The 27,644-nt window shown below is 43.3% G+C and overlaps 1 protein-coding gene across 2 annotated transcripts in view; it reads right to left on the bottom strand.

Moving 5' to 3' along the window:
• Nucleotides 1–6,903: 6,903 nt before the first annotated feature.
• Nucleotides 6,904–27,644, bottom strand: part of PINX1 (PIN2 (TERF1) interacting telomerase inhibitor 1) — a 183,251-nt gene continuing 162,510 nt past the window's right edge. The window contains exon 7 of one of the 2 annotated variants that reach the window (XM_068279015.1): nt 6,904–8,420. In XM_068279015.1, the coding sequence (XP_068135116.1) occupies nt 7,854–8,420 (567 nt within the window). In that variant the 3' untranslated portion in view covers nt 6,904–7,853. The remainder of the gene's footprint in view (nt 8,421–27,644) is intronic. The other variant, XM_068279016.1, reaches the window with a different exon arrangement.

Raw genomic sequence — 27,644 nt, 5'->3', positions numbered from 1 at the left:
TATGTACAGTGCCTAGCACACAAATTACTATGCTGCATTCCTTTTTTTCTTTCTCTGCCTGAAAGAGGTAAATATCAGGTATGTAAGTGGCTGACTCAGTCCTGACTCAGACAGGAAGTGACTACAGTGTGACCCTCACTGATAAGAATTTCCCCCTTTTTTTATCTCTTTCTTGCTCTCAGAAACCATTTTCTTCTAGGAAAGTGTTTTATAGTTGGAATTTCTTATCAGTGAAGGTCACACTGTAGTCACTTCCTGTCTGAGTCAGGACTGAGTCAGCCACTTACATACCTGATATTTACCTCTTTCAGGCAGAGGAAGAAAAAAAGGAACACAACATAGTTATTTGTGTGCTAGGCACTGTACATACCCATGTCTATCTCATTATGCCACATGTCAGTTGTGGTATCCTTTAAGAAGGTTCTTATCATGCAGAACTGTTCTCCCTGCTGGTTAGAACAGATTAAGAAGAAAAAACTGTCGGTAATGCGTTAATAAATCTCCCCCTGTGATTCTAGGCGGGGTTACCATGAATAAGCGGTCATCTGGAAATGCAGCTAACTTGGCTTTCATAACGTTCCCTTTAGGCATTAGGTGGATATTTTTGTAACCCATAATTATTCCAAGGATTCCAGTGTTAGCATGAATATCAATGAGGAAGAGAGAAACTTATCTGATACCATAACGGATTTCTCATGGTTCTTTTAGTCCTGTTTATCCCTACCCTATGGAGGGCTGTGCACAGGATGCCAATACCCCCTGGAGAAACCCTTTCATAAGGTCACTTTCATCAGGAAACTGTATTATTTGTATTAATATAGCACCAACACCCTCTGCTATGCTGTACATAGTACAAAAACATACACCAATTTGGAGCATAGATACAAGGGCAGTTCACCCCCTGTACAATCTGGAATCCAGTACAAGGCAACCCTCCTTCCAGCCAATAACGGAGCTAACCACATGTAAAACTTTAAAGACAATGTCCCCAACCTTTCTCCCTGGGATGAAACCAACTTCATTAAAAAAAAACAACAACAAAAAAACAGTAGGAACATTTTTTCAATGGTTTGGTAAGACCTTTGAATAAAGTTTCAGGTCACTGTTTTACAATGATATCGGGTGGTAGCTTGGATGCTGCGGAGGGGTCCCTGGTCTGAATCCCAGCCAGAGCAACATATGCAAGGTGTTTGCATGTTCTCCCTGTTTCTGCGTGGGTTTCCTCTGGGCATTCCGGTTTCCCCCCACATACTAAAAACATACAGATACGTTAATTGGCTTCTCCTAAATTGGACTTAGACTACAGTGGATATATGACTGTGGTAGGGATTAGAGTGTAAGCTCCTCTGAGGGACAGTTCGTGACGAGATTATATATTCTGTGGAAGATGTTGCTATAGAAATGCTAAAAAAAAAAAAATAAGACTACTATACTACTCCCTCTATATAAATCACTTGTGCGGCCACATCTGGAGTATGGGATACAGGTTTTGGACACTACATTACAGAAAAGACATTGAGGTTTTAGAACAGGTACAAACTGAATTAATCTATCTATCTATGCACTATCTGCATGGAGTTTGAATGCTCTCCCAGTGTCTGTTTCCTCTGGGCTCTTTGGTTTCCTTCCACATCCCAAAAACCATACAGTTAACGAAAACCTGTAATGAGAAAAAAATTCCCGAGGGGTACTCCCACGGCGTCGGTGAAAAAGCTCCCCAAACAGCGGGGATGTAAATAAATATTTACCTTTCCGGCTCCAGCGCAGGCGCAGTATCGGCTCTCCGCTCGGAGATAGGCAGAAATAGCCGACGGGCTGCTCTACTGCGCAGGCACAAGTCTCCTGCACCTGCGTAGCAGAGCGGACCCGACAGAGATCGGCAATTTCCCCCTATCTCAGTGCTGAGAGCCGCAACAGCGCCACCCGCTGGAGCCAGGGAATGTAAATATATTAGCCTTGTCAGGCTTGTCGAGCCAGGATTGCCGGGAGACTTCGGGGGAGCCAGCGCTGGATTGCCTGCAGCTACAGGAGAGGGGGAAAGCCTCATTGGGACCAGGAGGCTTCCCCCTACCGAGGTGAGTACTCCCCAGGGGATTTTTTTTTTGTTACAGGTTTAGTTAATTGGCTTCCCACTAAATAGGCCCTAGACTACAATGACAAATGAGTATGGTAGGGATTAGATTGTGAGCCCCTGTGAGAGACAGTTAGGTGACATGACTATGTACTCTGTACAGCGCGGTGGAAGTTGTTGGCACTATATAAATACTAAATAATAACATTGGATTAGGCAGTGCAATGAAAGCCCGTCTGTACTGCGGGGAAATTACATCTGAGTACCGCACTCTCCAATAGGACAATCTTTATCTGAGACACAGAATGCAGCATGGTCATAGCAGGAAGCAGACACTCAGGAAAGAGATTCTACAAAGACACCAAACATGGGATGAAGAAGGTTTATTCCATAGGTTTACAAAGCACCTTCAGTATTATTGCAGGTGCACAGTTACAGTACATTCTCAAAAGCGTGTTTGTTTCAGCAGAGGCACAAAGTTGAGGAAAACTTACATCCAGCTGGCACTATTGCCCAATGCAAACTGATTGTAACAGCTTCAAACTCGTCCAATCAAAATCAACAGGAAGTGCATGTGATTGGCTTAACCCAAGCGGCATAGAATGTTCATTAAAGTGGACCTGAACTCGTGCACAGGACACAAGAAGAGAAATGCACCCTGTGTGTTTTTAGAGTGAAGAGCCTGTCTAAGCCCCCCTCATCTTCACGTAATCACAAGTTAAATTAAAGGTCACCCTGTGTCTCCTTCCCTATTGTTTCCTCCCCACTACCCTCTAGATCAGCCTTTCTTAACCTTTTTATCCTGGAGGAACTGTGCAAATAACTTTTTGATCTCAAGGAACCACTGCAAACATTTTTTTGATCTGCTGGAACCCCTGCAGTTATTTTGCAGGACGCGTGGTCTTTTAAAGTAGGTGAGGCTGTTAATTTCACTAACTCCTATTACACTGCCACTCGTTATACTGTCTTCTTATCCTAGTGTTTGTTATTAATGTGCTTATTATTCTGACCCTGAATTTAGCGCTGCTTTTTACAGTAGCCCCTATTATAATATACTCTGTTATACTCCCCCCCCCCACCACCCCCCACCCCCTTGCATGGGGGAAAATGCCACAGCACTCAATGAACCCTGGTTGAGAAAGCCTGCTCTAGATTGTAAGCTCACAAGGGCAGGAACCTCATACTGCTGTAATTTACCATATGCACATACCAACTTCAGAGATATCTGGAACTACACATTAACCATGTATGTATTTGTATTTTTACTATTGAATGTCAGGACTGTACAGTGTCTTGAAATTTCTCATGTATATTTGTTCCCCAATATTTGTTTTGTACTACGTACAGCGCTACGGAAGATGTAGGCACTATATAAATAAGAATTTGAGCTCTCAGCTCTGTCAGCACAGAAATTCATCAGTCCTTGGCAGACACAGCTAATATGTAATTACAGGATGTTAACCCTTCGTCTGCTTCCATGAAAGCAGGAAGTAGACAAACTTCAGATGTATTGCAGTTCTGTAAGCTGTAACAAAGAAAAGCTTTTCTTTAAAGGAGAACTGTAGTGAGAGGTATATGGAGGCTGCCATATTTATTTCCTTTTAAGCAATACCAGTTGCCTGGCAGCCCTGCTGGTCTATTTGGCTGAAGTAGTGGCTGAATAACACCAGAAACAAGCATGCAGCTAATCTTGTCATATCTGTCAAAATTGTCAGAAACACCTGATCTGCTGCATGCTTGTTCAGGGTCTATGGCTGAAAGTATTAGAGGCAGAGGATCAGCAGGACTGCCAGGTAACTGGTATTGCTTAAATGGAAATAAATATGGCAGCCTCCATACACCTCTCTCTCCAGTTCTCCTTTAAGGCTTCTTGCACACCAAGACGTTGCATTAGGTGGCACGTTAAGGTCGCATAACGTGCACCTAACACAACGTATGGTGCTGCAAGAGCCGACGGTAGAGTGAGCCGCGTTAGGCGGCTCGAGTCCTATAATGTCTCCCAGAGTGGCGCTGATTGGCCAGCGAGACCACGTGATGCGGAGCGAGACACTCCGCATCACGTGGTCCCGCCGGCCAATCAGCGCCCGCCAGTGCAGTGAATATTAAGTAGCCATGTGCGCGGCTACTGTAGCTGGCTCTCCCCGCCTCCTCCGCCCCCCACTGCGCATGTGCAAACAGTCTAACGCGGCTATAGCCGCTCCAACGCCGTAGCATGCTGCACTTTGCACCGAACGTGCAGCATTACATGTAACGCAACGTGGGCTGTGTGAACAGCCCACTTGTGTTACATTGCTGTGCGTTGGGGGAGCGTTACAGGCTGCACTAACGTGCGCCTGTAACGTCTTGGTGTGCAAGCAGCCTAAAGGTTATTATGCTGTTCCTTATCTTTTTAGAGCAGAGAGGAAGTTCTGAGTTCAGGTCCGCTTTAAAAGTGCATGCAGGCCAGATTTTTTTTAGCATCTGTAAAGGTGTTATGGGACACTGGGGAAGGAGAGGGATAGGGAGAAAAACAGGCATGAGTTGAGACCAGGGGCCATATGCAATTCACTTTTTCTCCTGAGTTTTCTCCTGTGTGAGGATTTTAAACTTGTCGATAAAATTCCTATTAAGCCAACAGCAAGCAAGAAAATATTCAAAATAATTCTGATCGTATTTTTTCACCTACTTTTGTAGTTGAAAAGTGCTGGAAAGTTATTTTAAATCGGAAATGAAAAATGATCTGCTAGGATAAAACTCAGGAGAAAAATTGAATTGCATATGGGCCAGCTACAGTATGTCTTCTTTCCTTCAGCTTCTCTCTACAATACAGCATTGTCAATTACAGCAGGAAAATGCTATGACTTTTTGTTGAGGTTTGGAAGGGGAAACCCCCCTCCTTGGAGCATTATTGCAGTCTGCATCACAGCTGGGAAGTTTCTTTCCCTCATTTACTGTATCTGTTAGGAGAAATTTTACCAAAATATAGTAGTTGGGAAAATAAATACATTCACTTCCAACTTCTCGAATGCTACCAATCTACACAGCTCTGAAGAGGAAGTGAGCTCATGAACAAAACTGCCCCTTAAAGGAATACTTAAGTCAGCTAAAAAAATGACTTTTACTCACCCGGGGCTCTCCTCAGCCCCCTGCAGCTGAACGGTGCCCTCGCCATGTCCCTCCGATGCGCCTGGACTCGCCGGTGGGCACTTCCGGTTTGGCCGTCACCGGCCGACAGGCTGGGAACCCGGCCGCAATAGCGCCCTATATAATGCTATTGCGGCCGGGAACGCGGATAATCAGCCGCGTTCCCAGCCTGTCGGCCGGTGACAGCCAAACCGGAAGTGGCCGCCGGCGAGTCCAGGCGCATCGGAGGGACACGGCGAGGGCACCGTTCAGCTGCAGGGGGCTGAGGAGAGCCCCGTGTGAGTAAAAGTAATTTTTTTTAGCTGACTTAAGTATTCCTTTAATAGTCTGGGCCATAAACACACCAACTTAGTGGTGCTGCATGTGTGTAGCAGAACTCATGGGGAAGCATCAGTGATCAGTTTGATTAAGAGAGGAGTGTAAGCATCTGACTTCTGTCATCACTTCCTGTTTTATCCTGTACAGGAAATGGAAGTGACATGATCATACCCAGCAAATCAGAGCCTTACAAGACTGTCACCTGATCAATATGGTCACATGCGTCTCCCGTGAGTTCTGCTACATCTAAGCAACTCCAATACTCAGGGCAACGGATTACAGTTTGGGTGCATGGCAGAATCTAATGATCCACAGTATGAATAGTCAGGAATAATGCATACAAAGTCGGGAGAATTTTTTTTTTCCTGACCAGTCCAGGTGACAATTTACCACCTAACAAGATGGACAGGTCAGCTCTCTTTCAAGTCATCCGTTCTGGAAAGGGAAGACAATAAGCATGTGATGTGATGAGCTCCAATACTGGTCAGCTAAACAGAATCTAGCGTGTTGGATTGCTGTAGAGAATACCTGCCCTCACACTAGCTCTCAACCTAAAATGATTATGTAGGAGACAAAATTCCAATCACATATTTTATGCACAGGCAAAAAAACACTTAAAAACATTTTGGAACCACTAAGGATCCCTTTATCAAGGCATCGTCATAGAGAAGAGGACCATATGGATAAAACGGCACAGTTAAACTGGGGTTGCTGTTTCATACTCACCTTACAGTGCCTATATGACGCTATGAGAAGTGGGAGCAGTAAACACTGCACTTTGTCATTTTGAGGATGGAAGGCACTGAAAAAAACTCCAAGCACTGAGTAGATTGGACTGTGATATAGGCTGATGGTGTCTGGTGGCATCTTAATTCATGAAACAGCTCACCAAAGTTTAATTGTGGTGTTTTATTCAAAGTTAAAACTCAATAAAAAGTTATAGAATGAAGACTTTTTGACATTTCATGTAGCTTCATTTAAAGGAATACTGTAGGGGGGTCGGGGGAAAATGAGTTGAACTTACCCGTGGCTTGTAATGGTCCCCCGCAGACATCCTGTGCCCGCGCAGCCACTCACCGATGCTTCGGCCCCGCCTCTGGTTCACTTCTGGAATTTCCGACTTTAAAGTTAGAACACCCCTGCGCAGGCGTTGCCGTGTCCTCGTTCCCGCTGATGTCACCAGGAGTGTATAGCACAAGCCCAGTATGGTCTGTGCCTGCGCCTTGCGCTCCTGATGATATCAGGGGAAGCGAGGACACGGCAACGCAGGCGCAGGGGTTTTCTGACTTTAAAGTCTGAAATTACAGAAGTGAACCGGAGGCGGGGCCGGAGCACTGGAGAGTGGCTGCGCGAGCACAGGATGCCTGCGGGGGACCATTAGAAGGTAAGTTCAACTCATTTTCCCCCGACTCCCCTACAGTATTCCTTTAAAGCAATTGTCAAGTGACCTGAAAAAAAGAAACTTGGGTACTCATCTATGGAGAGGGAAGGCTGTAGATCCGATAAGCGCTTCCAGGTCCTTTCTCCATGCCCTTGGTGCACTGCTGTCCCCCGCTGAAATTCTGCATCTTTGGGATTCCTTGCAAGTCTTCAGAAGCACTCGTGTCCCCAAGTGCTCCTGAAGACTGGTGGCTCCATGCTGTTCGTGCAGCGGAAAGGGGGGAGTGTGGACTGAGGGCTCGTAGAGAGGACGGGGAAGGCTCTACGAGATCCAGAGCCTTCCTGTTTTCGGATATCTTCAGCTTTACTTTAAACTACTGTGGCAGAGTAGAAGTCAACAGTAGAAAGCAGTTACTGTACAAATTCATTCGACAGCTTTCGGTGTTCTACGTATATCTTCCAAAAAGGGCACCTAAAGGAAGGTCCATATGTGAGCACCAGAAAACATCTGCATGTATGAGCGTATCTCAAGCAGATAAAATCTCTTAGTACGTTTCAGTTCTAAAAAGTCAGTCCACCACAATGGTTATATTAATTATCTGTAGATGCGGGAGAGCTTAATACATTCCTGGTTTCCTCTGGAGGACTTCAGGTTGCCCACTCTTTACAGCGGAAACGACAGCTCTGTAGAGATGTTCTTGACACTACGAGATGATCCCACTCATCAGCTGGAACTTCTTATTTAATTGTATGTTACGGAGAATACAACGGTTGGATGGCAACAAGCAATGCCTAGCTGGACTGAAAAAAGATCCAGACTCTAGAATGAGGCGATTCTACTGCTGGAGTCCCAGAGAACACAGAAGGAGACTTAGGCTCCCAGACAATCCCTACAACCAAATTATGTCTTATTGGGTGGACTGACACTTTAATCGTACTCTCAAAATAATATTTGATCAACTTATTTTTGCTTCTTCTTTTTCTTCTTCTTTGGTTCCTCAGTAGTAGTGTCCTCATGAATGGACGAATCATTCTCCCTCTCACTTACGTCTATTGCCTCTTTCTTTCTTTTGTTTTTCTTTTTCTTCTTTTTTAGTTTTTCCCCCTGAGTGTGTTCCTCTTCCTGTTCCTCGGTGTTGTCGGTAATATCGTGGTGTGCCGTGTCTTCTCCCTTTTTACTCTTCGGCTTTTTCCTTTCATACATGATATCATCTCCCCTGGTGCTTTCCACCAGCTCCGGCTCGTCTGAATAGTTGTCTTCGTTCTTGCTGCGTTTCTTCTTCTTGCGCTTCTTCTTTGGATCTTCAGAATAAACCTCCGTGCTGTCCGCTGGGGTGACCTCTGCATTCTGTTGGGAGTCCTGGCCGAGTCTGGACCGGGATTTTTTAAGCTCTGCCATTCTCTTTGCAAAGTATTCATTCACCGATAAAGAACTGGTCACTGTATTTCCCATCTCAGCCTCATTGGGGGGACTTAGGGTTTCCTTTTCTTGTTCTTCACTTTCTTCTGAGTCGCCATCAGCTTCTTCCTGTAGGATTATAAATCACAGTACGTCAATATAAAGTATATATGCAAGAACATGCATCATGAATATCTATTATAATATACTGTATATACGTTTTGTAATTACACTTTAAAATGTACAAGCACACATACATACATACTTTAGGGACAAGGGTTCTGGCACCCTAAACTCCGCCCCTCAAAGGCCACACCCCCAATTCCCCCCCATTTTTATTTATGTCACACAAAGCACCCTATATTTGGAATGTACACATTCACTAACATAACTAAAATCAAGCTAACATGTATGCTTTTGTTTCAACAACAAACATTGTACGGTGGGCAGAGGCACTGGCTGGAGGCCTGATTGTGGTGGGCAAAGTGTCTGGCTGGAGGCCTGCTGGCTGTATGCAGCGATGCCCTGTAGGCTACCTTTTATAGCGTTCTTGTCAGATTGGTCATAAACCTCTGATCTGCATGCTTGTTCAGGGTCTTAGGCTAAAAGTATTTAAGGCAGAGGATCACGGGGACTGCCAGGCGATGTGCATTATTTAAAAGGAACAACATCTCAGCCTCTAAATCCCTCTCATCTTGGGTTCCTTTTAAAATGTAATTATACTATTAAATCCATATAAATCCATATACTAGTTTTGTTGGACTCAAACCTTTCCTTCTGCTTTGCTTCTGCCCATAGCAACCAAATGTAGGGCTGGATTTAGCTGTAGTAGCTTAATGCTGGGGATCAAGGATCTGGCGGCTGGGGATCGAGGGCCTGACCGCTGGGGATCGAGCAACTGAGCACTGGGGATCGAGGGCCTGACCGCTGGGGATCAGGGCCTGGGGATCTGGCTGCTGGGGATCGAGGGCCTGGCCGCTGGGGATCGAGGGCCTGGCCGCTGGGGATCGAGGGCCTGACCGCTGGGGATCAGGGCCTGGGGATCTGGCCGCTGGGGATCGAGGGCCTGGCCGCTGGGGATCGAGGGCCTGGCCGCTGGGGATCTGGCTGCTGGGGATCGAGGATCTGGCCGCTGGGGATCGAGGGCCTGGCCGCTGGGGATCTGGCTGCTGGGGATCGAGGACCTGGCCGCTGGGGATCGAGGGCCTGGCCGCTGGGGATCGAGGGCCTGGCCGCTGGGGATCGAGGGCCTGGCCGCTGGGGATCGAGGGCCTGGCCGCTGGGGATCGAGGGCCTGGGGATCTGGCTGCTGGAGATCCAGGACTGGCTGCTAGGATCCAGGGGTTGCTCTAGTATGCAATGGGCAGATTAAACAGGTCATTGAAGTAGTACAAAACCCTGAACATAAAGATTTTCCAGGCAAATATTCCGCAACATAATTTCCCGTAATCTCAGGATTAACGTTTCACCGTTTTTTTTACATGAAACTACAGCAACTGCAGCCATACACATCATCCATTCACCTAATGACCGACAAGCAGCATGCAGTGCCTGCACTTATAGCACATTTCACTGGAATTTTTAAGGCTAGGTTCCCTTCTAATTCTGCTGCCCTGAACAGATGAGGACCCCTGGCTGCCGGTTTACCAACATATCCACAGCAACCTGTATGCTGTAAACACACTGCACAGTACACCAGCTCTACAGTCGCTGCCTGCTTCTTTTGTAGTCTTCTTACTACTATTTCTGTGTGGAAACATAACTCCCATGTCTGTGATCTGTAGTGAGGTCTGAGCAATGCTCTGAATGTCATCACTTCCTGTTCCTCTCTGTGACGAAGAACCAGGAGATGTATTACAGGAATAGGGATGTGAAACGTTTGCTTGTATGTCTGTGATCTGTAATGATGTGTAAGCAATGCTCTCTGCATATCCCTTCCTGTACCCAAGAAGCAGCGGGTATGCCACAGGAACAGGGGTGTGAAAGCATTACTCGTACATCTGTGATCTACAGTGAGGGCCAGGGCTGTGCACCCAAACGAAAGAATAGCGCTGTGGGGGAGCGGAAGATTGTTCAGTGACGGCGCAGGCAGGGCGACTGCAGGGGGCTGGTAGCAGCCCCAGGTAGGTTGAACTCAATTTCTTTCAGTTTGATATAGGTTTCCTTTAATTAGGGGGTGAACAAAGTCAGGCAGGTTTTACTTGCTACTTAAACATTAAATAGGATGCCTTGTTTTGACATCTGAGATGGATCCGGTTGTAGATCTTGCCATGAGTATAATTCTTCAGACATGTAGTTAAATCACAGGTAAAGGAATCTCCATGCATATAGTGTCTGTGCTGGAGCTGGGACCTGAGACGAGTGCTTCTCGGAGAAAGTGCGTCCTATTAACCACCATACCGCCCACTTATCCACAAGAAGGCTATTAGATGTGGCTCAATTAGTTCAAGCTCTGAAGGGTAAATTCAATTAATAAGCCAGTTTTCTGCAATGTAGTCACCCGGACTTCTCTCCCAATGATTTTAATAAAGTTTGAGATGCCTGTAGCCGTTCCTGCAGCAGATCCATCACAGTCAGAGTCCCGGTACCGCGGTCCCACGAGAGGCATCATTAGGAGGAGATGATAGATTGCTTGATCAATGGCATGATTGGCCAGATGACCATGTGAGAGACTGACAGCCGAAGCTTTCAAAGCCAAACTAGATAACTCCAAACATCCCCACCTTGTGCCCGAGCCCCGGGTGCTGCAGTGGCAGTAGGGAGGTCAACTTACGCCAACAAACTGACTGCAGCGGTTCCACACATGGCTCAGCAATACAACTACAGGCTGGAAAGAAGCTGCAGACATTAAAATGTTACGGTCAGGCATAAAATAAAAAAAATCTTTGTTTTTATCTGGTAAACAATAAGGATGCCAACCAGGCAATCCAAAAGTTAAAAATCACTCTTACTTTGATTATCCATAAAACACAATTCCCCTGTTTTCCTGGCTCTTATTTGGTTCATCTGCCACACAAAGGAAGTTGCTGGGCACAGAAGAAAAATCACACACTTTCCACCTGACCTATGAAGTTGCAGGGCATGCTGAGTTTTTTCTTCTTCTTTATTTTCCCCTCAGACATAACTATTGCAGCCTGATTGGCTGAAGCCGCTTTCCCTCCTGTTTTCCCCTCCCACACCTGTTTCTCTCTGATTGGCCAATATTTCTCATGCTGAGAAGCTAAGTAAAATAAAGCAGCTCTGCAGTCACACAATGACAATGCACTTTCTATTACAGAGCTTGGTGGGAGTGTCTGAAGACTGGGAGGAGGGCGGGCAAAGCATACACACAGAGTAAGGAAGGAAATGATGTCAGGATTGGCTTCAAGATGGAGTCAAAATAGAAAATCCTAAGTAGGATTTTCTCTCTCTCTTTTTTTACTATAGAACACTAAAATCAAAATGTGGACAGCGCAATACATATGTTATGCAAGTAGAGTAAGTATTTATCTACTTATATAGGTGTTTTTTTTTTCTGAGATACTATGACTGACAGCTCCTCTTTAAAGAGGCCCTGTAGTCACATGTTTAGCTATGCGGAATTTTCCTCCCAGCACATATTAGAAGGTCAGATATATTTTGTACTGGCCTCAGAACTCTCAGTTACAAACATTCTGCAGAACTGCACCTGACAGAACTAAACTGTGATACATTTTAGAATGTAAATCAGGATGAGGATAGTTTTTACAATGGGCAAACTCTCACTAAATAATGTATAAATTAATATTGTATATAACAAGCAATTTTATTCATTAAGTTATTTTCACTACAGGTCCTCTTAGGGCCTTCTTAAAGTACTTGGCATTGACAGGCATGGGCTCACGAGTAGTTACAAGTCCCTAAGGACTCGAATTCGTGATTTAAGTGAGGCTTAATTGCCTCAGGTGTGTGGCTGGATGAGAAGGGGTTAGTTACCCATAAGTCAGTCGTCCTCCCTGTGCTCCAAACAGCTTGCACACTTCCTATTGGACGCGTTGCAAGCCTCACCACCGCGCACTTCATCTTTCCGGCTTGAAGGAGGAAGTGCGCGTAGGACGGACTTATGGGTAACTAACCCCTTCTCACCCAGCCTCATTTAAATCACAAATTCGAGTCCTTAGGGACTCTTAACTACTCGTGAGCCCATGCCTGCTTAGCAATTTTACAGAATGGTAACTTTTTTTTTTGGTGAATGTTATTGTATTTCTACAAAGGTTCCCATTTTGCATACATTCGAAATCGGCGCCGGCAGACTTGGGTGCAGTATACAGCCGGTATATGGCTGATCCTGCTTTTGCAAAAGTCCGGGCCGTGTTAATTACTATTTCCCCTCCAGGCCGCCATGGATAGTGGGGGAATGATGTAATTCTGCTTCCAGCGATTGCTGGAGGCCGAATTATTGTGTTTTTTAAGCAACTTCGGCTCCGTCTTCTGACGGCAACAACGTTACTCACTGAGCGCTGCTATAGACTGATTCCCATTACAGTCTATGGCGGCGCTGGCTGCGCCCAAATCTAGCAGCGCTGAAAAGCACTGCTCCGATTGTATTTCTACAAAGGTTTCCATTTTATGAATTCCATAAATACTCCATGCCCCCAATCAAATGGTCTTCAGGATGTAACGTTTAGATCCAGACATATTTCAGCCACCTGTGCAGCACTGTTCAGTCACAATCCTCTGTCACTCCCACAGGCCTCCGTAGGGCCGCCCTCAGCAGCCATGAGTGGCCTGGATTATTAAAGGACCATTATTGCCAAAACCTTTTTAAATACAAGTATCCAGATACATTTCTACTAGATGAAAATGCAGCATAAATGACGGTCATGTTTCTGTCGCCTACAATAGGCAGTAAAAAGCTGGCAGATTATGTTTCAGATTGGTCCATCCCCTCATGGGGGATTCTCCGGGTTTTCTTTATTTTCATACGCACTTACTGAATAAAGTTTAGTCCAACCGCTGAAATAGTGAGTAGGGAGCCTGGCTGGCATTGTGGTATACATTTTTTCCATAGAGTGCTTTTGTAAAAAAACAATGAAAATGGAGACAATCCCCCATGAGGAGATGGACGGACTAGTCCAAAGCCTGTCAGGCCTAGTGCACACCAGAGCGGTTCGGCTGCGGATACTCCCGGGTTGCTGCAGATTTTGGATTGCGGAGGCGTTTCTGCCTCCAATGTTAAGTATAGGAAAAAACGCAAACCGCTCTGAAAAACGGCAGTTTAGAGCGGTTTTGCAGGCATTTTTGTTACAGAAGCTATTCAGTAACAGCTTTACTGTAACAATATCTGAAGTACTACACCAAATACCAGAACCGCAAAATGCTAGCTGAAACGCTACAGAAAAAGAAGAAAAAGCGCTTCAAAATCTGCTGGCATTTTGCGGATCTGCTAGCGGTTTTTGGTGCACACCAGGCCTAAGAACTATTGGATTTTTACTGCCTACTATAAAACGACAGCAACATAGGAGAAAATAAATGTATAGTGCATCTTACTCTGGGAGAAATATACATTTACTCGTACGCATTTTACCTTTTACACGGTCGTGGTCCATTAAAAAAAAAAAAAAAAAAAAAAAAAAAAGGATCTCCAGCAAGTAGTCACCAACTTTAAAGTGAACCTAAACTGAACTGTAAAAAGAAAAAAAAAAAACCAACTTACCTGCGGCATCTACCAGCCCCCTGCAGCCACTCTGTGCCCATGCGGTCACAAAGCGATCCTCCGGGTCACCCTGCAGCAACCCTCCATCATTGGGATGCATGGCTCTGGTCCACGCGCCTCCTGATTGCGCCTCCCATGGGCAAGAGCGCTCTGTGCTTGCGCAGTACGGAAAACTCTCTACTGCACATGCGCAGAACACTCCTGGCAACGGGAGCGTGATCAAGAACGCACATGGTCGCCTACTCACAAGTCCCTGCAGGGGACTGGAGGATTGCTTTGTGACGGGGCGGTCACAGGGTGGCTCTAGGGGGTTGGTAGAAGCCCCAGGTAGTCTTTTTTTTTAGTTCAGTTTAGGTTCCATTTAACACATTGCAACTGTTCTAAAGAAGGTTAAATCTGATGAAAGGTAGAAACATCTCCATAAGGAAAAGGAGTGGATAAGACATGTTTTCCCATCTACCTGTATACAGCACAGCAGGCGCGCATCGCTGACCACCTGTTCCTTCGCAAGCAGCCATTTTCCATCTGAGCGAGTCTTGCCAATCAGCAGGCACTCCCCTGTATCAGAAACTGGCAACACCCGTCTCCACTCACTCTTCTGAATTCCGCATCTGACAGCTTAATGACTGTAACTGACTACTGATATGAAGTAATGCTCCTGTAAACAGAGCTCTACGCACAGAAACCGCCTTCCTCCCCCCCTTCCCTGTCTTCTGGCTCAGCCAGGCAGCCTCACAGAGGCCGTTTTTGATCTCGCAAACAAGAACCCCATGGTCACCAAACTTGATGTTGATAAGAAATTTTAATAAGCATGGGCGAGTGCACACAGAGCCAGCAGGGCATGGAGACAGGCAGGACGGTGCCAGCCCCAGGAAACTATTCACTTGATGGAGGAAGCATTAATCATGTTGAGGTTCTAGGCTGTGCCAGCTTCGTGCCCCGCTACCCCTGGTGTCAAGCGCAGAGGCTGCCTGCTCACACAGCCATGGCAACATTATCAGCAACCGGGCCTACCAGTGCTACTACTGCACTCACGGCCAATTTAATCATTAAGCGTTCTTCATACATGGTTTCTGGTACACGTGAGGAGAGACCGGAGCCTTCTAAATAAATATAAATCATATGTATGAATAAACAATGTATGACAAATCATGATTTAGTAAACTACTGGGCCCTTAGAGTTTACTATAAAGGGATTTGTGTGTTATAATAATGCCTTGCCCTACTCTGTAGAATGGGGAAGAGGAGCGCAGGCCCCTATAGTCTCTGGGCCCCTCCTGGTAATGAAAGCTGTAATTTAAGGGTACCTGAACCGAGTAAAATTCTATTAAAATAAACACATGATGTACCTGCAAATGAATAATACATACTTACCTGTCACTTCCTCTCAGAAGCTCACCGTTTTCTTCTAACGATGATCACTTCCCGTTCCGACTATATCTAGTCATACTTGTCTCTTTGGGAGCTAAAAATCTTAGGGCTGTTTTCCACTGTATTAGTTGCTGTCAGTTATAACTGAAAGGACAAGTGATATTCAAGGTAATGTCCATGTTTCCCTATGGCTTAACCTCCTTGGCGGTTAATTTTTTTTTTTTTTCTAATTTAAAAAAATCCTTTTTTTTTAAATTTTTTTTTTTTGTTTCATGTAAAGCTACCAGAGTGGTAGCTACATGAAACACCACTAGAGGGCGCATGTGGCCCTCTAGTCCGATCGTCGCCGGCATCTATAGCAAACAGGGGAACGCGTATATAACGCGTTCCCCTGTTTGGCTTCTCCTGTCGCCATGGCGACGATCGGGATGACGTCATGGACGTCAGCCGACGTCCTGACGTCAGGCACACCCGATCCAGCCCATAGCGCTGCCCGGAACTCATTGGTCCGGGCAGCGCAGGGCTCTGGCGGGGGGGGGGGGGGGCCCTCTTCAGCCGCTGCGTGCGGCCGATCGCCGCAGAGCGGCGGCGATCAAGCTGTGCGCGCGGCTAGCAAAGTGCTGGCTGCGCGCACAGCAATTTACAGCGCACAAATCGCCCCACCAGGGGCTGAGATCTCCCCCTGCGCGGCATAGCCCGAGCTCAGCTCGGGCTTACCGCCAGGGAGGTTAACCTCCTTGGCCGTAATCCCGAGCTAAGGTCGGGGCAAAAAAACGCAGCTCAGAGCGGTAATCCCGACCTCCTCTGTGCGGCAATGTACCAAACAAGAGTCGGGCAAACTGGGGAAATTATCATTTATCAACAATAAAAGTATTAGTGATTTAGCATCGTTATTACTTGTTTACCAGATAAAAATAAAGAATGGATTTTTTATTTTAATCCCGACAGTTACACTTTAAGAGATATTACAGGTTTGCCGAGTGCCGACCCAGAAGCGGTTACGGGGTCATCACTATTTTTTAAATTGAAGAAAGAGAATAACATCAATCACAGTGGACAAACACGTCTCCGTAGTCTACTCATCAATCTCTATCTCCTCTCCTGAATCCTTATTATGAAGTATTTATTTTGACTTTTATTTTTCAGTTCAGGTTTGCTTTAAAGCGGAACTGTAGATATAAAATAAACACATTGTTTCACTTACCTGGGGCTTCCCCAAGCCCCCAGCAGCCGTCCTGTCCCGCGCCGAATCTCCACGAGCCTCCGTTCCCCCGCCGCAGCTCGGTCCCGTACCTCGACTTGTAAGTAGAGGCCAGCGCAGCCCTGTCAAGCGTACCCTTTCTTCGCGTTCCCCTCTGCAATACTGGGGAATGCGAAGAAAGGATACGCATGGCCAGAGCCGCGCAGGCGCAGTGGCCCGGCAGCAATACCGAAAGTAGCTGGCCGCGGGAGAACAGAGACTCGTTGAGGACCGGCGCGGGACAGGACGGCTGCTGGGGGCTTTGGGAAGCCCCAGGTAAGTGAAACAATGTGTTTATTTTATATCTACAGTTCCGCTTTAACCTCCTGGGCGATAATCCCGAGCTGAGCTCGGGGTATGTTGCGCAGGAGGAGTTCTCAGGCCCTGGTGGGCCGATTTGCATAATTTTTTTTTGTTACACGCAGCTAGCACTTTGCTAGCTGCGTGTAACTTCCGATCGCCGCCGCTCGCCGCTACCCGCCGCGCAGCCCCCCCTCCCCCTTGCGCAGCCTGGCCAATTAGTGGCAGGCAGCATTGAGGGGTGGATCGGGACGCTCTCTGACGTCACGACGTCCATGAAGGCAGTGACGTCATCCCGCCCTGTCGCCATGGCGACCGGGGAAGCCCAGCAGGAAATCCCGTTCAGAACGGAATTTCCTGCTTACTCTGATCGCCGAAGGCGATCGGAGTGGGTGGGGGGGATGCCGCTGCGCAGCGGCTATCATGTAGCGATCCCAGGGCTCGCTACATGATTTAAAAAATTAAAAAAAAAAAAAGTACTGCGCCCCCTCCTGGGCGATGTAATTGTATCGGCCAGAGGGTTAAGCCACTGACTTGCGACTGGCTTCCCTCTTCCAATGTAAGCATGTGTTTTTGTACCAGGGGTTCTCCTCGAGTAAACGGCTGAGTATGCAGATTAGGTGATCTGACTTTAGTCTGAATCTTCTGGTTGCATGCTTGTGCCAGAAGTCTGACTATGCAAATTAGACGATCAGACTACTGAAATACGGTATTATATATTACAAATGACAACAATGGTAGCGTCCGTATTCCTTTCAGAGCAGGTTTTTCTTCAAGCACTGGATATAGAGAATTTCTCTTCCGAATTCCTGAGATCCATTCTAAGGCCTCATTCACACCTAAAACCGGAAACACCAGCGTTTTGCATTTTTGTGTGTTTTTTTTCCACCCCCTCCCCGGTGCTCCACTGTCTTTGGTAAAATCGCTTTTCTAAGCCCTTTTCCAGAGCGGTTTTGTCATTCACTTCCTGACACGTCAGGAAGTGAACTCTTTGACCCGGAAAAGAATAAATACAATGTATTTATTCCAAAAAATGTGAATGCAATCGCAGCATAAAGCGGTTTTGTGAGTATTTAGCGCTCTTTCTATACCTTCCATCATAGCAAAAACGCCCCCAAAATGGTACAGGCACCGCTTTGCTGAACGCACAGCGCACGAACCGCGCTGATATGAACCTTCTCATATAGATTCATTGTACAAGTGTTTTGTGTGCTTGAAAAAAAGGGTGAAAACGCCCCTAGTGTGAACGAGCCCTAAAACCGAGCTAGTCTTTCCATCACCTAGAGTAGCCCGTCGTGCCCTAAAAGCCACAGCAAAACGGTCCCCACAGCTTGTTCAGAAAGCCTGGCAGTGAGATTTAACTGTATACAACAAGATATTGGGTATCAAAAGATTATATGAAAAGTATAACTACAGAAGACCACCAGTTCAAGCAAAGGAAAACGTACTACCTGAAGCCACCAACGTTTGCATGCGTGCTTGATGGACACACAACACGGTCTTCAGAAAGCCTGTAGCTACCGTCACCTATAACCTCTGACTTCTACACTTGCTACTGTCTCAGAAATGTGTTTTCTTTGCAGATATGAGCAGGACAAACAACTTATGCACCTGTTAAAGAGAGGTGTAAGGTTCCATGTTTGTTGAGACAAGATGGTATTGTGAAACAGCATTAATAAGCCACAAATACGCATCAAGAAAAGAATACTGGTCCGAGTATGTGCTGACAGACCACTGAAAGATATCCCGACGGTGCAGAATACATATCCCAGCATTGCCAGCCTAAAACTACACAAGCTTATCTAAAGAGAGAGGGCGGCAGTGCAATCTGGCCATTTCAATTATGTTGAGAGATCTACAGGTTGCCTAGAACATCATTTGGAAAAGCCTTGCATGGAAAGCATCTATACAAAGATGCTGGTTGGCCACCTTACTTGTGTGCTGTTTTGCCAGCTGGACTGAGCAACTGCCATTCAGCATGTGCTTTTGAAAATCAAGAAAACCATGAGAATCCCCCATGAGAAGATGGACTAGTCCAAAACCTGTCAGATTTTTACTACCTACTGTGACAGCAACAGGAAAAACATGTATTTAAAACGTAACCGTTTTTTTCACAATGGTGGGTCTTTAAAATCAAAGTCATTAATGCAACATATTTTTGTAAATAAAATAAAAGGGCGGAGTTGGCCTTTTATAATGCTACATTTTTTGTGGTTCGCCCCCCCCTCCCCACAATACAAGTGTATACAAAACATGCTGTGAACAGTATAAACGTGCATACACATCAATACTCTCATGCACTGTATACTAGGCCCTTGCTTGACACATATTTGGCAAGTTACAGGAAAAAAAAAAAAAGGTTGTGAAAATTAATTGGATCACTTTTTGCACAGAAATCCCGGGGAAACTGAACACCAGGGAGGTTAAAGCAAACCTGAACTGAAAATAGACTTATGAGATGATGGTTTGTGTAGTACTAATGGTAAACAGAACATCTGTAACATAGAACAGTCTCATATTTTTATTTCAGTTTAAGATCTGGATTTAAACACGAGCAATGGCAGTCTGATGTAAAATCTGGTTCATTCTGCTGCAAAACAAAGAAGTGATGACAATTTGAACTTTTCAGCACTTAAACCATATCAGCATTGTTTCCTCAGCCAGATAAAAGTGTCTTGCTTTCCTTTAACACTTGCTGTACAGGAAAGCAAAGGGGCTTCAGGTTAATTTCTTAAGGTGACGTGGTGGGAAGGGAGGAGGTGTATGGTCGATTGAGTGGTGCGTACATGACATCGCGCAGGTGAGCGACATGCATAATGGAGTTAACGTCGCTCGGCCAAGTTGATCTGCCTTCCAGGTTGGCGGTTGGGGTCTACGGGACACATGGCTGACTTAAAACAAGCATGGTTTTAGTAGGACTAATATTACAGGCACCTGTGTTTATCTCATTGTGTAACATGTCAGTTCACGTACACTTTAAGAATCCTTTCAATATATATGTTAATAATCCTCCACTAAACAGACAACAGCAAAATACAAGGCAGGATTAAATGAAGGACAAAAGATATACTTTTCTATGTGTAATGCTGTGTTCCCCAAAAGCTTTCTATGTGGTTAAAAGACACAATATGAGCTGACAGTCATAAAAGTGATGAATTAATTTGTGACAAGCTCCAATGACAAACAAAACGTTGTCAGTGCAATTAGACAAAAAGATATTGTACTCGTGTTAATATGGGCAAACGTACAAAATCCTTATTTGCTTTTTTCCTCCTCCAGTCTAATTATGCTTGAAACAAGTGCACCACTTAGGCCAACTTCACACTAGATGCGTTGCGAATCGTCCGCAATACAACGTGGGTGTAATGCAACTCACATCCTGCACTTAAGAACATGCGCGTTAATTTTCATAGTGTGAAAATTTCTATGGTAGCATGCTTGCTAACCCACGTTATCAAAAACATACTGTAGAGCGTGCGTTTGGATAAACGTTGTCTGTTAAAACGCAGAGGCGAGAGGACACCCATTAATTTATATGAGCAATGCGTTAACATTGCTGCAACGCACTGCGCAACAATGTGCATAATGTGAACGCAACATGTTACAGTAGAACTGAATTCTAGTTTTCTGCAAAAAGGATTTTTGTCCAGGGCTGTAGAGTCGGAGTTGGAGTCAAGGAGTCGGAGCAATTTTGGGTACCCGGAGTCGGAGTTGGAGTCGGTGATTTCATAGACTGAGGAGTCTGAGTCGGATGATTTTTTATAAAATCACCAGCCCTGGTAAGTATTAAGGTGCTTACACACATGCGACTATAGTCGTTTGTAACGATCGTTCCCCGATCTTTACCAACGACGATCGTTACAAAAAACGAACCACCGACTATTAAGGCAAACGACGAACGAGCCAAATCGCTACAAAAGAAAGTTCTGTCTCGGCGGATTTTAACCAACGACGATCGTTTGCAAAAGTAGTACATCGTTGGAAACGATCGTTCGTACTAGGCTTGACATGCGCATTTCACAATTTCTCCGTGAAACTTCTCATTTTTATGCGCAGGCGCAATAGTTGCTTTATGTGATGTAACGTTCGTTCTAACGATCAGATCGTTACACACCTTTTAAAACTAACTTTACTTTACTTGTCGTTCTTTCATCAATTAAAAGTTCGTTCGTCGTTCTCAACGAATGATCGTTGTCGCATGTGTGTACGTAGCATTAGACTAAGGAGTCTGAAGATTTTTGTACCAACTCCACAGCTGTTTTTGTCAATAATATAAAATTCACATAAATGCGTTTCTTAACATGATGCAGATGAAACCTGTATGGGCAAGCTTTAAAGTGGACCCAAATTTAAAATACAAGATTTTAGAAATAACATCTATTTTCTAAATTATAATAATAAATAGCAGCCTTTTGTCAGCTGCATGATGACAAATATAAAATATTTGACATTTATTGAAGGAACCCCTCCCTTCCTTTCATATTGCCGGGGCAGAATACGGCAGACTGTTTTAGAGTAGGTGGTGTCCGGTAAAGGAGGAATTGCTAATGGCTGCCCCCAGTATAACCCTAGTTATGAAAAGAGAAGGGTGAAAAGCATGCACTGAAATGCTCATAGGCTTGAAGGAGTGTTTATTTATCTTTGTATGTATCAGAGTGGTGCAATTATATATTTTGAATAAAAAAAATGTTTGGTTTGGGTCCGCTTTAAGCAAACCTTAAAAAAAAGTAAACATGCACACGTCATACTTCCCTCCCGAGTAGTCTAGTCATCAAGCACCTTCTCCTCTCCTCTGTCCTGTTTGTTCACTGAGATAAATGGAATTCTTAATTTTGCATTTTGAAAATTGCTATTACCCCATAACTGCTTCCAAGTCTGCAAACTGTTAAAGTGTAATATTGCCAACGTGAGCCATAGGGAAACATGGCCATTACCTTGCTCATCAGTTGTCCTTTCAGTTATAAGTGACAACAACTGATATATACCTGACATCAACTGATATATTTTAATTCTGACAAAGTCTTGTCAGAACTGGAAGGGATCGTTGTTCGAAGAAAATGGTGAGCTTCTGAGAGGAACTGGCGTCGAGGTAAGTATGTAATATTCATTTGCAGGTACATCATGTGTTTATTTAAATCATTTTTATTCGGTTCAGGTTCACTTAAAAAAAACAACAACAATATTTAGCGCCATCCACGTAATGTTCACGGTGCTGTTCTACAGCAATGTGTAATATAAAATTTCATAATTATTTTGTGGAGAATCTTTATGAAGAATTGAATACATTTTACATTTATACATAAAAGTTTTTTTTTTTTGTAACTGGGATGCACATTTAAATCCAATTTAACTTACAAGTTTTCATCGGAATTTTGTAATTTTTTAATGCCTTAAAAAGAACCTCTGTGCAATCCTTGCAAAGTAAATAAAACCTCTAAAAGACATATTACATGTCACTTATAATTGCTTCAATGCTCTTTTTCTACGCTCAGAAATTATTTTACTGTGTGTATGAAATTAAATTTTAACTTGAGTCAGATTATGTCTCCCCCTAAGCTGTTTCCATTGACATGTTATCACCATCTTCAGTGGTGTGATATTTGTGATTGGATTATTGGCCACCAATTAATTAACTAAATCTATCGCTAAGAACATAAAAGTGTGACTCAGGAACTTGCGTAAAACTTTGTTCTTGTTGCCTATAACAGCCGGTCAAAAGTCCTTTTCATTTGCAAAATCAATACTGCTAAGAATGACAGCTGAAAGTCGGAAAACTATTTCAGTGGAACCAACAATCATTCTTGCAGGTGAAACTCAAAAAATTAGAATATCATTGAAAAAGGCCATTTATTTCAGTAACTCAACTTAAAAGGTGAAACTAATCTATGAAATAGGAAACCCTTGGCATGTATTTTGGATGAATTAGCTGGTTAGAGTGACACTCTGAGCCTAGAATATTGAACCTTTACACAATATTCTAATGCTCTGAGATTTTGATTTTTGGGTTCTCATAAGCTATACTCATCAACATTATAACAAATAAAGGCTTGAAATATCTCGCTTTGCATGTAATAAGTCTATTTCATATATTCATTTCACCTTTTAAGTTGAATTACTGAAATAACAGTAGGGTATTGTACCGTGTTAGCCATCAGTAAAAGCAAGACGTTTTAAATCAGGATGATACCATTTATTGGCTAACTAAAAATGAATAAAAATAAGCAAGCTTTCGGCCTTGCAGCCTTCGTCGGGCTTGTATCCTGTTAGTTCGCAGGCTGGTGGTACATACAGCTCTATACATGCAACCTCAAAAGGGAAATGACATGTATTTATGCTTGAAAAAAATATCCGGTTTCCCTTTTGATGTTGCATGTATAAAGCTGTCGGTACCACCAGCCTGCAAACTAACAGGATGCAAGCCCGACGAAGGTTGCAAGGCCGAAAGCTTGCTTATTTTTATTCATTTTTAGTTGGCCAATAAATGGTATCCTGATTTAAAACTTCTTGCTTTTACTGAACTAATATTTTGAGTTTCACCTGTACATGCAATGAGAAAGGCAAACACGGGAATCGGTCTTCCCATAGCCTGTAATCAAAGATTTAACACTTGAACTACACAGAAAATATACAGGCCAGCGACTTACTAGCCATCTCTTATAAGACATGTTTTATTTAATGTGATTTTTGTTTATCGTACAAAGCTACTATGGAACTTGATATAAGACTGTAAAATTAATTTAACTTGCGTTTTCATTCTTTTTATTGCGTATTGTTATTACAGTTATTATCCTCTTAAAAAGTGCACACAAATGCAATATACATTTAGTGGTGTCAGTTGAGTAAACCGCGTAGTTACGAACCTGTAATTAGGAAAAAAATGTAACACAAAAGAGACGTAAACTGCTAAAAGGCGCTTACAATCTAGAGAGTAGCGGTCTCCTGTCACACAGGGAGTGAAATAATGTACATCAATATATGTGCTGAATGTGCTGCTGGTCTTCCCATGTTTTCAGCCATGCATTGGGCAGATTTATTACACTACATAAGTCTATTATTCTCAGAAAAGCTTTATCACAAGTTTATGTATGTGCTAAAAATGAATTGACATTAATGTGTTATGCCTGTGAAAAAAAAAAACAAAAACAAAAAAACACACAAAAAACACAACCACAAAACTTATGACAGTCACTAATCAGTTAATGAAAATTGTAATATTTAAAATTCAAGAAGATAAAAAAAAAAGAGACTGCAATTACTAGCCTAGAGTGTGTGAGGGTTACATAGGCACGCTTGCAATGTAGATAAAGGTAAGTTCAATACTACAAATCGCATTCCGCAAAGTGAGTCCCTCATCTAATTACCCACTCCTGAGGATTCCACAGGGGTGACACACACGTATATCTACATAACATGGTTACGCACTGCTGACACGCAGCTTCTAATTACCACCCTTTTTTATAGACATCTAAAACAACATTTAGATTTCCCTGGAAAGTCTGTGGTCTGTAGGTTAAATAAATTCTAGTCAAATGCTCAAAAATAAATACACACGGCATTCCTCCGAAACACTATGTATATTATAATTAACTTTTTCATATGACTAACTATGTGTATTATAATTAACTTTTTCCTTTTACGCTTTAAGTAATGTTTAAAAGTTTTACAGAAAAGCAGAAAAGGGTTGTTTTATTTTAAGGTATATACATTTTTATTGAAGTAAAAAAAAAAAGAAGTCATCTAGTGTGTAATGGCATACATTGGCCAATAGAAACACAAGAAGCTTTGCGGAAATAAAATGTTACAGCGAGTAAAATTTATGGCCAATTGAAACACAAGCTTTGCCGAAATAAATATTAGTGCAGGTAAATTTATGACTCTGACTTTAAAATTCCCTGTAATGATCACTTAACTCTACTAATGAGCAAATGACAAGCTTAACTTTACCTTGCAGCAAACTAATAAAAAAGTGAACGTCTGGGTAAACTACGGAATCATTTCATTAACAACATTATAATTATGGTGAGCCAGATTCTCAAATGCTTCCTAATCGCAGTGTTGGCATGGGTCGAAAGAGAGTCACTCATTTTTATTTGTATTTTTTTAACCCTTATCGAACTTCGTAAACGCTCGTCGAGTATTTTTCCGTAGTCTTCAAACTTGCTAATATGATATATATTTCTTTAAAATATCCATCCAGCTCATACGTTCGCTTGTGCCGAGTATCTCTTTGTAGACCTTGAACTTACGGGTTTAGTGACTAGACAAACATACAGCTACTCCTCAGGGCTAATGGCTTAGTTATAAGTAGCATTTTTTGTTGTGTTTAAATCAATTACTGGTACTTTCATTTTCTTGAAGAACAAGCAGTAGCAAAATGACCTCATTTGCTGAAGGCCACAAAGAGGTCTAACACTATTACCTTTGACTAGTAATCATTGTGTATTACTTGGGATTGATATTAGCATTGTACAAACTTGTAGGAATTCTTAACATTTATCATGATGCTGCTAAGAGCCTAAATTATAGGTACTTAAAAAGATATAAGTGGCGGGTTTCAATGTATGCTCTAATTAGGTATAAGAAGAAGTGCGACAGAGGAAAAAAAAATACACGCCAAGTACAATATTTACCTAATATTACAATGGCTGTTTAGCTTTCACTTTGATAGACTTAAGCGGTCAACACCGCAATTATCCCGAGAAATAACAGGTATAGGATTAAGTTGATCTGTAAATATACGCTATCTGATAGATTTGGGGAAAGGGGGAGGAGGGGAAATGGGCAATATGAAATGTGAACATAACACCATAGATGCCGCTTTCTTAAAAAACAATGGAAGTAAAAAGGTTAAAAGATAAAAGTCGTTCGGCCCTGCGGCTTTGCGCTGACCTGATTTCTTACTAAGCAAAATAAGGTCACTTGATGACGAATCCCCACGTGTGGAGGGTACAGGACGTGCCTGCATATTAGGACAGATACCTGTCCATAATTTTACATATTTAAAGAGACCTGAAAAAAAAGGTTCATTCTTATTTGTTGTTGCTGCTTGTTGATGCACCAGGCAAACAGTAGGGGTGATGTCACGAGGAGGAAATGGGTAGGAGAGAGCTGCATTCCATTTTGCTGCGCAACAAACAAGTACGAACGTGATGTTTTCACCAGCAGGTGAGCAAAAAGAAAGAAAAAAAGTACCCTGAGCAGACCTCAGCAGGTGGCAAGCCTTTGGCAATGTGTGGCTGGGCCTTTTAAAATGGATTAAAACAGATGTTTCTCTAAAATAATTATTTTTGTTTAAAGTGAACAATATTATGCCTTTTACTGTAGACTTGGAATTGCTACAAAGGCATTGAACTCGTTGCTGCTGAATACGACATGGGACGCGGAGAGAGCAAGTCAGCAGGGAATAATAAACATTAAAGGCCAAATTAGAAGAGGCATATGGTCTATTTCAGAGAAGGAATAAGATGAGGTACACAAATTATGGTGTTATTCAGGGCTCCATAGCAGCAGCCCAAAGACCGCTGATCAGCAGAGCAACTGCTGTAGGTGGGTTGTTTTTTTTTAGCGAATTGCCGCTCTATTAAAAAATAATAATAAAAAGAAACAGACCATCTATCCAGTTGTACCCTATATGGAGAAATAAAAACATCTCAAAAATTATTTTTTTTGCATTTTTAATAGTAATGTAATCAGAGGGATGAAAGATCTCACTTACCACGAAAGGCTGGACAAACTGGGCTTATTTAGCTTGGAAAAAAGGCGACTGAGAAGTGACCTGATTAACATGTATAAGTACATCAGAGGGCAATACAAAAGCTTAGCAGATGAGCTTTTTGTCTCTAGGGTTGTACGGCAGAAGAGGGACATTATTTGCCATCTTTTTAGAAAGGGGTCCTTCACAGCGAGAGTGGTTAAAATCTGGAACAGCTTACCTCAGGAAGTAGTTATGGCAAACTCTATATCTGCATTTAAAGAGGGCTTGGATGCTTTTCTTGCACTGAAGGGCATCCACGGCTATAATTTTTAGGTAATTCCCGAAAGAGTTGATCCAAGGAATAATCTGACTGCCATCTGGAGTCGGGAAGGAATTTTTCACTTTAAGGCTAATTGGCCCAGGCCTTGTAAGGTTTTTTTTGCCTTCCCCTGGATCAACTGGGATATGTGCAGGTACAGGATGGTTTTTTTACTTTTATTTTTTTTCTGGCTGGACTTGATGGACGAGTGTCTTTTTTTCAACTTTTTTCAAACTAACTATGTAACTATGTAAAAGCAATCCTTTTATATGCAAGTGAAACTTGGAAGGTCACACAACCCTTTACCACAGAAATTCTGGCCTTTGTAAACAGGTGCTTGGGGAGACTTATGAATTATGGACAGGCCACACACTCAGAAAGGGAGAGGAATCTATAGAAAGAAGAGCTCTAGAATGGAATCCACAGAGATGAAGAAGGGGACAGCCTCCAAAAAACATGGAGAAGATCAGTGGAAAAAAAAATTAGAAAGCAGGGGAAAACATATAAGATCAAGAGAATAGCAACAAATAGATATTAATGGAGAGTCTTTATGGATGCCTTATGTTAACGGAACAGATGATTGCCTTTCTACTGCTACAGAAAAAAAAAATGTTACTTTACCTTAATCTTTTAGAAAGGCCTAACACTAACCTGTTCACCGGTCTGTAAATCACTATAAAAGACTATCTAAAAGCCAACTGAACATATTGAGGAGCCAGTTCAATTAATAATAATGAAGAAAAAAAAAACTCAAA

The sequence above is a fragment of the Hyperolius riggenbachi genome, chromosome 4 (assembly GCF_040937935.1).
Source record: "Hyperolius riggenbachi isolate aHypRig1 chromosome 4, aHypRig1.pri, whole genome shotgun sequence".
Lineage (NCBI taxonomy): Eukaryota > Metazoa > Chordata > Amphibia > Anura > Hyperoliidae > Hyperolius > Hyperolius riggenbachi.
Note: the sequence above shows the minus strand (reverse complement) of the source record. Positions and strands in the feature narration are given on the sequence as shown.